This window comes from Cebus imitator, unplaced genomic scaffold (assembly GCF_001604975.1).
Source record: "Cebus imitator isolate Cc_AM_T3 unplaced genomic scaffold, Cebus_imitator-1.0 Scaffold204, whole genome shotgun sequence".
Lineage (NCBI taxonomy): Eukaryota > Metazoa > Chordata > Mammalia > Primates > Cebidae > Cebus > Cebus imitator.
The window spans coordinates 2,544,869-2,559,147 of NW_016107519.1; the positions used below are offsets into that span (position 1 = coordinate 2,544,869).

At 43.2% G+C, this 14,279-nt stretch overlaps 1 protein-coding gene across 2 annotated transcripts in view; it reads left to right on the forward strand.

Moving 5' to 3' along the window:
- The window catches only part of CRYL1 (crystallin lambda 1), a 127,296-nt gene that overhangs the window by 2,346 nt on the left and 110,671 nt on the right, over positions 1-14,279 (forward strand). For both annotated transcript variants that reach the window (XM_017548197.2, XM_017548198.2), the window contains exon 2: positions 10,526-10,633. In XM_017548197.2, the coding sequence (XP_017403686.1) occupies positions 10,526-10,633 (108 nt within the window). The remainder of the gene's footprint in view (positions 1-10,525; positions 10,634-14,279) is intronic.

A 14,279-nucleotide genomic window follows, 5' to 3' on the forward strand; every position in this document is an offset into this window, starting at 1 on the left:
AAATGGGTACCATGAAGATAAATTTGCACTGGAGTAGTGTTCTCAGGCTTTCATTTTGTTAGCCTTACCTCTATAAAACACTGTGTTTCTAAATTGCTAAAATATGAGTTCTGTATTTGTATACAAAATTCAGATTGCAGGCCTTGAGCTTGTTTAGAATAGGGACACAAAATGTTCCTGGTGCAGGACATGCCCTTTGTCCTGTCCTGCTTTTCAGGGGCACACTCCTTCAGTATCAAGCTCAGGGACTGTCTCCTCCAGGAAAAGTTCTGCCTCTGGGACTTTCCCCTAAGGGTAGAAACTGTATTGTCACCATTTGTATATCCACCATGCCTGGCCCCAGTAGAGAAATATTTGAGCATTTGTAACAGAGACTGCTTATTTTTTAACTGATGTGCGGTGTGAAGGGCTTGATAGGACATTTTTTATATCAAGAAAAGCATCCCATAAACTAGAAAGGCAAGAAAGAAAGGCATCCTATAAACTAGAGTCTTCTTCATTTTTTTTTTTTATTCCAAAATTTTGTTTGGGGTGATTGTACATTTTATTTCTTTTGAGACAGGGTCTCCCTCTGTCATCCAGGCTGAAGTACAGTGGCACCATCTCAACTCACTGCGACCTCCGCCTTCTGGATTCAAGCAATTCTCCTGCCTCAGCCTCCCAAGTAGCTTGGGACTACAGGCACGTGCCACCATGCCTGGCTATTTTTCGTATTTTTAGTAGAGACAGGGTTTCTCCGTTTAGGCCAGTCTTGAACGCCTGGCCTCAAGTGATCCACCCACCCTGGCCTCCCAAAGTGCTGAGATTGCAGGCCTGAGCCACTATATCCAGCCTGTGCATTTTTTATGAGAAACTTTCTGAGGCATGAATTTTCTTTGAAGCGCTATTCTAGGTATTTTCCTGCTAATTTTTGCACATGTACACAGCAAACCCTAGGATGCCTCCCTTGCCTTTTGAGTCAGCTTAGACACTAAATGTCCCCTTTGTAGGAGTTACATAACAGCTTTTTCTGGCAAAATTTCCATAGTAGACTTAGAGCATGAGTGTAGGAACAGTTTTACTTCAGTTTTTACCCAGTAAATAAGTAACTGTAGCTGGAAAGATACTTTCAAATGTATCTAAAGTAAATTTATTCAAAATTAAGTGACCTTAATGATAAAATTAGAATTGAAGCAATTGTATCACTTTTCTTGCCTGCTGCTTTGCTGCTGTATGATAGAATAAATGTTCATCTGCGTTTGCCTTTTGTATAGCCATTAATATTCATTAATTCTGAAGCTTTAAGACATACCACAATAGTCAGAGTGGGAAGGGCATTGAATTACCTCTATCGCTGGCTCCCATTTTATGGTCTCCAGGTGTAGAGCAGTTCAAAGGAAGGCCAATAAGATGTCACATGATCTTGGGACAGGAAGTTCATTATTCTTGGGCCTGATGTAAAGTAGTGTTGGGAAACAATACTGGGGGAAACCTGAAGCAGAAACCTGAAGGAAACCACGGCAGGGAACTTCCCAGCCCTGGGGCTGGGAGTTCTGGTCCCTGTGCTGCCTGCAACTTCGTTTGCTCTGTAGATTCCCTCTCCTTGGACTCGCTCACTTTTCTTTTCTCCCTTGTGACTTTATCTTGCACATCACTGCCAACCCTAAGGTTATACTCTTTCAGTATAGTGCCTGTTACGGACTGTTAGTTTCTATATTTTAGGTCCAATTTTCAGGAGAGGAAACCCAATGGCCTCAGCTCTGTGCATCCCAGCCTGCAGATGTCATAGGGTGCTCCTAGGCCAGCTGATTGGCTTCTTCGTGTCAGGTGTCCAATCCATGTCCGATCAGCAGTGACTGAGTGTGTGGGCATGGAGGGGTGGGGAAAGGACACCAGCTGTTCGCCTGGAGTCAGCCTCTATGGTTGGGCCTCTGCAATGAAGGGGGCAATCTCAAGATTGAAAGGGAAGTGAGGCCCAGTCCAACCACCTGATATTGATGGCAGAATCCCTGCTGATGGTTATCCTCCCTCAGGTCAGATACTGCGGTTCCAAAGACTTGCTGCCTGTTTGATTATGGGGGCTGCCTTTCCTTGAGCAACAGCAGCATTAGGGTAAGACCCAAGACATGGAAGCAGGTGCGTTAGCCTCAGACTGAAGCGCCACGCTCCCTATAGCATGATCGCTTCCCCTCTGGAGGGTTCAGACGCTGCAGTGAGCAAACACACAGTTGTTCCCTGCAAACAGAAAAGCACCCTCTCTTGACCCCATTTTTCCCTCTGGTAATTGCCACATTGCTCCTCAAAACTTAATAAAATTATCCATATTGTCTCCAGTTTCTTTCTTCCTATGCATATTCTCTCTCTTATCTTTGTACTATGGAAACATTTCAAACTGTGTTAAAGTTGAGAGAACAGTACAATGAACCCTCCCGGCGCCTTCCCCCACCCCTCAACTTCAACAATTATTAACACATGGCTAATCTAGTTTCAGTTACTCTCCCTTCTCTGGACTGTTCGGAAACAAAGAGTCATTTCATCTGTAACTATGTCAGCATGTAGAGTATCTAAAAGATATGGACTTTTAACAATATATATAACCATAATAGCATATCATGTGTAACACATTAACACAATTCCTTAATATCTTCATGTGATATCTTTAAATATCTCTCCCATATTCAAGAGTTCCCTGATTCATTTTTTAAATACTTGGTTTGATTTATTTAGGGTCTAAATAAGGCCCACATGTTATATTTAATCAATAAGATTTCTTAACTCTTTCAATCTATAGATTCTCCATCCCTCTCTGGTTTTGTAAAAATTTTCTTGCTGTTTATCTATTGAAGAATGTGAGTCATTTGCCCTGTAAAATTTTCCATATTCTAGATTTTGCTGAACTCCCCTCCTCTCCCCTCCCCTCCCCTCCCCTCCCTTCCCCTTCCCCCCTTTCCCCTCTCCTCCCCTCCCCTCCCCTTCCCTTTCCTTCCCTTCCATTTATACACAGGGTCTTGCTATATTGCCCAGGCTGGTCTTGCAAGCCATCCACCTACCTCAGCCTCCTAAGTGCTGAGATTACAGGCATGAGCCACTGCACCCAGCCCCTGTAGTGTCATTTATCATGTTCCACCATTCCTTCATTTCCTGAAACTAGTAGTTAGGACTAAAGGCTCATTTTCTCTTAAACCTACCCCAGGCAGTCTTTCACCAAGCCCACAAATCTGCTCTTGTCATGGTCCCCACCCCCATTCATCTTGCAAAGCCCAATGGTCCTCAGTTCAAGTCTTTCTTCATCAGCAGTGTTTGATGCAGATGGCAGCTCTCTTCACTTTCCTGACCATACCCCCCCACCTCACTGGCACTTTCTTTTGTCCCCATATTCTTCCCCATTAAAGTTGGCGTGTCCCAAGGCTCAATCCTGGACTTCTTTATTGACATTCACTTTCTTAGAGATCTCACCAAGTCACACGCTTTTTTTTTTTTTTTTTTTGAGACAGAGTCTGACTGTCACCAGGCTGGACTGCAGTGGTGTGATTTTGGCTCACTGCAACGTCCATCTGCTGGGTTCAAGTGACTCTCCTGCCTCAGCCTCCTGAGTAGCTGGGACTACAGGTGCCAGCCATCATTCCTGGCTAATTTTTGTATTTTTAGTACAAATGGGGTTTCAACCTATTGGCCAGGCTGGTCTCGAACTCCTGACCTTGTGATCCACTCGCCTCGGCCTCCCAAAGTGCTGGGATTATAGGGGTGAGCCACTACACCCAGCTCATCATACACTTTTTAAATACCATGTCTATATAGTAAATCCCAAATTAACATCCCAGACCACCGCTTGGATCTGAACCTGGATACTTACAGCCAATGATTTGCTAGACCCACCCATTGGTATTTCTCACTCAAAACATCCTGTTTTGAACTGATCTTCCCTCCTATCATCTGCTCCTTTGCTAGTCTTTCCCAGCAGAGTTAATGACATCTCCACCCTTCCTTGTCCAAAAGAAGCTTGGCCCCGTCTTCCACTTTTCTTTTTCTCACATCCACATGTAACTCATCAGCCATTCTTCTTGGCTGTACTGTGAAAATATTGCATATTCATTTCTCAGCTGACCACTTTCCAGCACCCCCTTTGCCTCCGTCCTGGTCCTGCCTCCCATCACATCGGGCACCAGCCTCCTGACACCCAACTGGTCTCCTAACTTCCATCTTTGTCCTTCTGCAGTGTATTCTTAGTAAGGCAACTAGAAGGGCCCTTGAATAACAGAAGTCAGTTGATATCTTTTGTCTAAAACCTTCTATTAGCCACCTGTCTCACTCAGTAAAACCCAAAATCCCTCCATTGCTTCTGAGGTGCCATGAAATGGGCTCACCTCTCTCTCCTTCCCTTTGACCTCATTGTCCCTTCCTCCCTCTCCGCCTACCACCCCATCCAGCAGAGCACCAGGCTTGTTGATCTGGGCCAGCTGGGCAGACCGACTCTACAAGGAACACTTCTCGCAGAGATACACTCTCATGGCTTGGCCCCTTACCTCCTTTGCTAAAATGTTACCTTCCCAGTGAGACAGTTCCTGGTGGCGCTTTTAACATTTCTCTGCCTCCCAGTTCCTACTGCCCTGCTTTCTTTCTCCCTAGTGCTTTGGCTTATTTAGTTTGTTTTCTGCCTACCTACTGTGAGCTCCTTGGGGTCAGGACCTGGGCAGTGCCTGCACATGGTAGGTGCCCTTTATGTATTTCCTCAGTGAGCCATTGTTGCCTTCAGACTAACTCCAAGGCAAGACCAGCTGACCATGATCTCATATTTGTCACTTGATAATGATGGCTTTTTCACATTTACTGAGCCTCTACAACACGCCAGGAATATGAAGGTGAGCGCTAGTTCCTGGTGCATAGCGTTTACCCTGTTAAACAAATTCATACTGCTCACTAGCATTGCTTTTTATTTTAAACTTCACTATGCAAAATTTACTGTTTTTTCGTTTGTTTTTGCGATGGAGCTTCACTCATGTTGCCCAGGCTGGAGTGCAATGACACTATCTTGGCTCACTGCAACCTCTGCCTCCCGGGTTCAAGCAGTTTTCCTGCCTTAGCCTCCTGAGTAGCTGGGATTACAGGCACGTGCCACCATGCCTGGCTAATTTTTGTATTTTTTTTTTAGTAGAGACAGGTTTCACCATGTTGGCCAGGCTGGTCTCAAACTCCTGACCTCAGATGATCTGCCCACCTCAGCCTCCCAAAGTGCTGGAGTCTTCCTCTGTCACCAGGCTGGAGTGCAGTGGTGTGATCTTGGCTCACTGCAACCTCTGCCTTCCAGGTTCAAGCAATTCTCCTGCCTCAGCCTCCTGAATAGCTGGGATTACAGGTGCTTGCCACTACACCCAGCAAATTTTTTTGTATTTTTAGTAAAGACAGGATTTCACCATGTTGGCCAGGCTGGTCCCAAACTCCTGACCTCGTGATCTGCCTGCCTCAGCCTCCCAAAGTGCTGGGATTACAGATGTGAGCCACTGGTGCCTGGACACAAAAATTTCAGAATCCAGAAACAATGTACAATCTGAAATGCTGGGCCCACGCATTGTGAATAACGCCTACTCGGCTTGTGCTGCATTTGTCACGTGCTCTCGTCTCTCCGTCCAGCCCCAGGCTTGCACACACATACAAGGTGGGTGCCAGAGGTAGAGCTTTCTCCAGGGTTTTGTCCCAGGGTAAAGACTGTCTTGAGAAAATTGACTTTAGGTAGAGAAAGATTACCTTCTCTCTTAGACAGGGTCTTGCTCTTTCTGAGGCTGGATTGCAGTGGCGCGATCGTAATTCCCTGCATACTGCATCCTTGAACTCCTGGGCTCAAGTGATCCTCCTGCCTCAGCCTCCTGAGTAGCTGAGACCACACCCGACTAATTTTATTTTATTTTTTATAGAGACATGGTTTCCCTATGTTGTCCAGGCTCTTCTTGAACTTCTGGGTTCCCATTATCCTCCTGCCTCCGCCTCCCAAAGTGCTGGGATTACGGGCATGAGCCAAGCCTGTTCAAGATTACCTTTTGATATCCAGTCCCCAGGAGAACAAAGCCAAGTGCAGAGGCTTTAAGAGGGGCCAGGGAAACTGAGATTGGAATGTTAGGAATATATATTTTCTCTAGGCCAGTTGCCTTGTGGTTGGGTAAGTAAGCCTTGTCCCAAGTCAGAGTCATTCTTTTGCAGGGTAAGTTAGCATTCATTTTTTTTTTTTTTTTAAGTTTAAACTACATTTAGCCACAGTAAAATACACATAACATACAATTTGTCTTTTTTTTTTTTTGAGATGAAGTTTTGCTCTTTCTTCAAAGAAGAAAGAGGCTGGAGTGAAGTGGTGGGATCTCGGCTCTGCCCCCCCGGTTCAAGCAATTCTCCTGCTTCAGCCTCCCGAGTAGGTGGCACTCGCCACCACGCCTGGCTAATTTTTGTATTTTTAGTAGAGATAGGGTTTCACCATGTTGGCCAGGCTGGTCTTGAACTCCTGACCTCAGGTGATCCACCTGCTTCAGCCTTCCAAAGTGCTGGGATTGCAGGCATGAGCCACTGCAGCCGGCCCAATTTGCCATTTTAACAGTTCTCAAGTGTATAGTTGTTCAGTAGTGTTAAGTATGTTTCTATTGTCATGCAGCCAATCTCCAGCACTTTTTTATCTTGCAGAACGGAAACTCCATGCCCACAGAACAACAGCTGCCCATTTATTTCCCCCAGCCCCAGCCCTGGCATCCACCCTTCTGTCTTTATGTCTCTATGCATACCTAATGTAAGTGGAATCACAGGGTGTTCATCATTTTGTGACTGGCTTATTTCATTTAGCAAAATGTCCTCAAGTTCCTTCTGTGTTGTGGCATGTGTTTTTCCTTTTTTTTTTCCTTTCATTTTTGTGTCTTTCCTTTTTAAGGCTGATTTAGTGTTCATTCTTAAAAACCAAAGACTCTGAACATAGACAGCTGTTCTTTGCATTCACACCTTAAGGCAACCCCCTACATTATGCCAAATGTGACATTTGTTTCCCCTTCACCCTTCTAATCAACTAAATTTAAGTATTATTATTATTAATTATTATTATTTACTGGCTCCATCCACTCATGAAAATTTAAGTATTATTGCTTTACATTTTTATGGCGGGAGTTGGTTGTCAAAGTATGTTCATCAGTGTTTTTTTATTTTATTTTATTATTTTGTTGAGACGCGATTTTGCTCTTGTTACTCAGGCTGGAGTGCAATAGCATGATCTCGGCTCACTGCAACCTCCACCTCCTGGGTTCAAGCGATTCTCCTGCCTCAGCCTCCCGAGTAGCTGGGATTACAGGGGTGCGTCACTACGCCTGTCTAATTTTGTATTTTTAGTGGAGACAGGGTTTCTCCATGTTAGGCTAGTCTCAAACTCCCAACCGCAGGTGATCACCCCACCTCGGCCTCCCAAAGTGCTGGGATTATAGTTGTGAGCCACTGCATCCAGGCACAAACATTTATTTTTAATAATAGCAGTACGGAGCTGTAATTCACCCATTTAAAGTGTACAATTCAGTGATTTTAGTATTTCACAAGGTTGTGCATCCATCACCACAATCAGTTTGGATCCTCATCCCAAACCTTGGATCCACTAGCTACCACTTTTCACTCCTTCCTCCCGCAGCCCTGGGCAACCACAAATCTACTTCCTGTCTCTATGAATATGTGTATCCCGGACATTTCATAAATGGAATCATACAGTACGTAAAGCTTTGTGACTGGCTTCTTCCACTTAGCAAATGTCCACATTCATCCATGTAGCATGTATCAGCATTTCATTCCTTATTGTGGCCAAATAGCTCTGTCGTATGGATACGACACATTTTATCTGTTCCATTTAGCTGTTGTCAATAACACTGCTATAATCGTTGGTGTACAAGGTTTTTTCGTGGACATGTTTTAATTTCTGTTGGGTACATACGTAGGAGTGGAACTGCTTTTACATACTTTCATTTTAAAAAAGACTTTTTTTTAGACAAATTTTACGTTTACAGAAAAATTGTGAAGATGGTATAGAGAGTTTTCACATGTCACCTTACCAAGTTTCCCCTCTTATTAACATCTTACCTTAGTAGGATACATTTTTAACAATTAACAAACCAATACATTATTATTTATTAACATTGTTTATTAATAATTAATATTAAGAATATTGGGTATCAATGACCAACACATTATTTAACAACATTCATATTTTATTCAGATTTCCTTAGTTTTTACCTAATCTCTTATTTTTGTTCCAAGATCCCATCCAGGATACCAAGTTGCAATAGTCATTTCTCTTTTGACTCATCCAGACTGCGACAGTTACTCAGACTTTCCCGGTTTTTGATGACCTTAACGGTTTTGAGGAGCACAGGTCATGTAGTTTGTGGAATGTCCCTCTGTTAGGACTTGTCTGATGTTCTTTTCATGATGAGACTGGTGCAATGGGTTTCGGAAAGGAAGACCACAGGAGTAAAGCATCGTTTTCACTTTGTCCTATATCAAGGGTGCATAATCTCAGTGTGAGTTACCACTGCTGATGTTGACCTTGAACACCTGGCTGAGGTAGTGTTTGTCAGTCTTCTCCACTGCGTGGTGACGCCAACTTTCTCCTCTTTCACACTGTGCTTTGTGGAAGGAGGCCACTTTCCATAGCCCACACTGAAGTGTGGGTGATGCTCTACCTCCCTAAGGGGGAATACCTGCACAAAGTATTTGGTATTTTTCTGTAAGGAAGATCTGGCTTCTTCTTCATTTATTTATTCAGACATTGAGTTGTGCCCTACTCATGCTATGATCCAGTATTGCTGTATTAATTCTGTGGCTCAAGTTCCAGCTTTGGCCTTGGGAACTCCCATAGTGGGCCCTTGTCCCTGTGACATGCCCCATCGATGGATTGTTGCCTTAACACTTTTTTTCTTTTTGGTGCTACAAACTGACCCAGGCTCATCTAGAATATTTTCTGGATCTGTCTTCAAATTAGCCATTTCTCCAAGGAGTCCTGCTTTCTGTGATTGGAGAATGCTGTAGAAACCAAGATTTGGACTCTAGATGTGTTCTGTACATTTGTTTTTCACTCTGATCATCCCCATGTGAACTCTTTATGACTTTTTTTCTCTTTTCATTTTCCAGTAAGTCTGAAACAGCCACTGGAGTGTAGTGGTTAAGAGGAAGGACTCAGGAATCAGATTGCTTGGCTTCATCTCACAGATCCATCACTTCTCCCCTTATGGACTTAATTCCTCCATGCCTCAGTTTATCATTTATAGTCCATGTAGGCTTAATTCCTCCATGCCTCAGTTTCCCTACATATAAAATGGAAATACTAACAGCACCTACCTTGTAGGGTTGTTGTAAAGCTTAACAGATGTAAGATCTGTGATATGTTTAATGGTGCCTGGTACCCAATCCATACTCAAATGTGGGTGGCAGTGGCAGTAATTATTGGGGAGGACAAGGCAGATGGTCTTTTTTGTTCTTTTAAGTCAATTAAGTGACTTGCTTAAGACATGGTCAAGTGAAAGTTCACCCAAGGGGTCTTGTGTCTCCATGGTACCAGCGTGTGAGTCTGTGATAAATACCTGAGATGCTGTGGAGCTCCGTGTGGAATATGAATGCCAGCACCAGAGTTGAGGACTCAGGAGCTCTTGGGTGGAAACAGTTACCATTTAAAATAAATTGGCTGGGCACGGTGGCTCATGCCTGTAATCCCAGCACTTTGGGAGGCCGAGGTGGGAGGATCACAAAGTCAGGAGTTCAAGATCAGCCTGACCAATATGGTGAAACCCCGTCTCTCCAAAAAGTACAAAAATTAGCCAGGCATGGTGGTGCATGCCTGTAATCCCAGCTACTCGGGAGGCTGAGGCAGGAGAATCACTTGAACCTGGGAGGCACAGAGGTTGCCGTGAGCCAAGATCACACCGCTGCACTCCAGCCTAGGTGACAGAGCGAGACTCCATCTCAAAAAAAAAAAGACATTTAAAATAAATAATATTATCAAAATGTGTACTTTAAAAAATTGATACATAATAGTCCTACATACTTATGGGGTACCTGTGATATTTTGTCACACGCATAGAACGCGTAATGATCAAGTCAGGGTATTTAGCACACCCATCACCTTTAACATTTATCATTTCTTTGTGTTGGGAACATTTCAAATCTTCTAGCTGTTTTGAAATATACAATACATTGCTGTTAACTCTAGTTACCCCACAGTGCTATCAAACTCTAGAACTTACTTTTTCTATTAACTGTGTGTTTGCACCCGTTCCCCAACCCTTCTTCCCCCTCTCTCACTCCCATCCAGCGGTTAACCATCATTCTATTCTCCCCCTCCATGAGATAAACTTTTTAGGTTTCACATGAGTGAAAACGTGGTATTTATCTTTCCGTGCCTGGCTAAAATGTGTACTTTTAAGATATTTATTATTTTAAGAATAGGATACTATGTAATTTTAAAAAAAAAAGCTCACTCTGGGTTAGGAATGAAAAGCCATTCAATATTAAATTAACTTGAATTCTTTCTTTTATCTCCCTTTAGTGGACTCATTGGGCGAAGCTGGGCCATGCTGTTTGCCAGTGGAGGCTTCGAAGTGAAACTCTATGACATTGAGCAACAGCAGATAAGGAACGCCCTGGAAAACATTAGGTGGGCCAGCCGGCGCGCTCTAGGAAGAATGGAAATGGGTCTGTCTCTCTCAGTTGGGCTTATTTGTCATATCCTCAAGGCTGTACGTATCTGTGATGTCACTTTTTCGTCTGATGGCTACTTCAGTGCCTCTGAGTTAGTAAAGGCCAGGCCAACAGTGGCTGGAATGTGAATTCACACTGGGGAAGGGCTCCCATGGGGAGGAAAGGACCCTTCTGGCTGAGGGGATCTCCATCAAGCATGAGTGACTTTGCAGGCTTCTCTGGCTGTGTGCCCAGGGCTGGAGGGCTGGGGTTTCCTGCTTGTATCTGGGCATGAGGAACTCGCTTCCAGCATGTAACAGCCAGAGCTGCAGGGGCATTACAGTTTAGGAACCGAGGTCCCGCAGCTTGTTTTGACCTGTCGATCTAGTAATGGTGGGGCCCAAATGAAAACCTGCTGAACTTTAGTGAGAGGTTTGGCACCCATGTGAGAGGACAGACCTGTCCTGTTTATGTGGGTGTCGTTAACTGTGACAGCGGTACTAGTTAAAGGTGTGAGAGTGGATGAACTCACCAAATGCTGAGTGCCAAGAATGTGGAGGGCTGTTTTAGGGATGATAGTCACAGGAACCAAAGAAATGCTGAGAATGAGGGAGCTCAAGGACAGGGAAAAGAAGTCGTTGCGGCGTGCCCAGAGGCAGAGGCACTGGCATGGAGCACCCTCGCTGCACAGTGCGGCCCCCTGCGGCGCTGTCACATAACACGATTCTGACCATCTCAGACATGCTTTCTGTTTAGCTGGTTATTATCCTTATTTGGAAGATGTCTGTGAATATATAACTTGGATTTGCATTTTGGTGCAACAAAAATATGCTTCCTTTATTGTTTACATTTTGAAAAGACTAATATGTAGGGTATGATGCTGAACTATAGGCATTAAGAAATTATATACCCTAATCCAGTGCTGGTTTTACAGATTAAGAATCTGAACATGGAGAAGTTAAGTTACTTCTTCCATATTGTTACAAATGGCCAACGCCAGGGTAAAATGTCAATCTAAAAAACAAAAACCTTGGCCAGGCGTGGTAGCTTACATCTATAATCCCAGCACTTTGGGAGGCTGAGGTGGGAGGATCACTCGAGGCCAGGAGTTTAAGACCGGTATGGGCAACAAGATTCTATGGGCATTCTGGAATATATTCTGGATACATTCTTTAGATCTTTCTTCCAGTTCATCTACAGAAAAAAAGAAAAAATTAGCTAGGGTGTTGGCGCTCATCTGTAGTCCTAGCTACTCAGGAGGCTGGGGCAGAAGGATTGCTTGAGTCCAGCAGTTCCAGGCTGTAGTGAGCTGTGATTGCAGCACTGCACTCCAGCCTGGGCAGCAGAGTGAGACTTTGCGTCAACATAAATAAAATAATAAAATACAAAACCAACCAGACAAAAACCAAAAGTAAAACAATCACCACGAAACCACTCACATAGACTGTATGGTTTTGGAAAGAAGGGAACTTGTCATTTCAGTACCAACTACCTGCCAGCCATGTTCTGTTCACTAGGGATACATGGTGAATAGTGTAGACACAGTCTCTCCTGCCACAGAGCTTATGGCCTAGTAATCTTACTGTATTAAATTCTCATAATAAGCCCTATGAGGTGATATTATTGACATTGTTTTATGAGAAAACTTAGGTCTATGAATGATCAGTAACTTCCTCAAAGACATACTAAGACATAAGATTCCAGCCCTGGTCTGTCTGACTTCAAAGACGTGTTGAGCATCTTCACCATCCAGCTATATTATTAAATATAATAATAGAGATCCTGCAAATATTATTAAAAAATTTTTAGGACTACTTCTCTCCCCATATTACTTTTAATATAATATTTGATATACATAAAGTAGATTGTTTATGTAGGTTTAGGAGGAATAATAATAAAACCAATGACATGACCCTACCACCCAACCTAGATTTTGAACATTATCAATGCTTCATATGCACCTTTTGGATCTCATCCCCCTGCCTTCCCACCAGAGGCAATAAATATCGCATATTTTATATTTGGTGTTTTCTTGCCCTAAAAAATCCTTTAATCATGTATATGTATCCCTAACAACATGCTGCTTAGTTTTGCTTATTCCTGTGCTCTATGTAAAAGACTATTTCTGTAATACAGCCAGGTTATTGCTTAGAGCTGTAGTATGTCTATTTTTACTGCTATATCCTATTCTGTTGTGTGAATTTGCTATAAATTATTTATCTCTTGTCCTTATGATGAATGTTGTAACTTTTTCCAGTTTGGGGCTATTGTAAACATTACTGTCATTAATATTCTTGCATATACCTTCCAGTAAATGCAAAAGTTTCGACAGGGTACACACCTAAGAGTGAGACTTAATGGGTTTCTTTTCACTGCAGAGATTCTGATTGCATGGACATTGGACCACCTCATTTTGCCTTCCTGTCTTTTAACATCTCTATCATATTTTCTATCTCCCTATGTTTTTGGAATATATTCTGGATACGTTCTTTAGATCTTTCTTCCAGTTCATCAATTCTTATTTGAGCTCTGTCTAATCTGCTATTTAAACCATCTACTGAGTTATGTCAATAATTTAATTTTTTATTTTAAAAATTCAATTTACCGTTTTCCCAGACATACCTGTTCATTTTCATAGTCTCTCATTATTTCCTTATTCATTGTGATTCCGTTTTTCAAATATTTGTGTGTTCATATCTTTGTGTATTTAATACACAATTGTTTTGTATTATATATCTGATAACTCCAGTACCTGAGGTTGTCTGAGATCAGATTCATCAGAATCAGATCCTGAGATGAAGGTTCCTGGGCAGCTGATTTACTGAGGAAGTGCTGCCAGGAGAAACCCATAAGGGAATAGGTGAGAGAGGATTAAAAGGAGGAAGAAAGCAACTAAGGGCATGATTTCAGGGGAAGCCTCATGCTCAACAAGACTCTATGGGCATTCTGGGACAGAGTGCACTGCAAAGTTTGTTATCCCTTGGAACAAGGGCTGAGCATTCACATTCCTGCATTAGTCATTGACTACGAGCCTTCCTGGGTGACTATAACCTCACAGGCATTTCCAGTTCTTGTCTGGGTCCAGGGTAGGACCCTGAGGAGGGCTGCAGCTGTGAGCCTTTGGAGCCCAGGTGGGCTCCAGACAAGGGACTGGCAAACTCAAAAGCTGGGGGCTGGTGAAGGGGATTTAGATGAACCTGGGTGGAGCACTAGTGGACTTCACTATAGCACTTCACCACTAAATTGGGGGGGTTTAAATAAAAAAGCTTTTTTGACTCACTTTTTCATACGTTCGTTCATCAAAAATACTGGTTGAGCACCTACTATGTGCTGGGCACATTTTATCACTCGGGTTTAAGCAATAGGCACAACAGACTAAGATCTCTGATCTTGAGGAAGTCACATTCTATGTGAGAGAGAGAAGTGTCGACACATACATAATATAAAACAAATTACTGAAATGTATGGTCTGTTAGAGCAGCAGTTGACGAAACATGGTCAGCTGGCCCCATCTGGCCTGTGGCCTGTTTTGCATAGGCTTTTCAATTCCTAAGTCGCGCCATTGCACTCCAGCCTGGGTAACAAGAGCGAAACTCCGTCTCAAAACAAACAACAGCAACAAC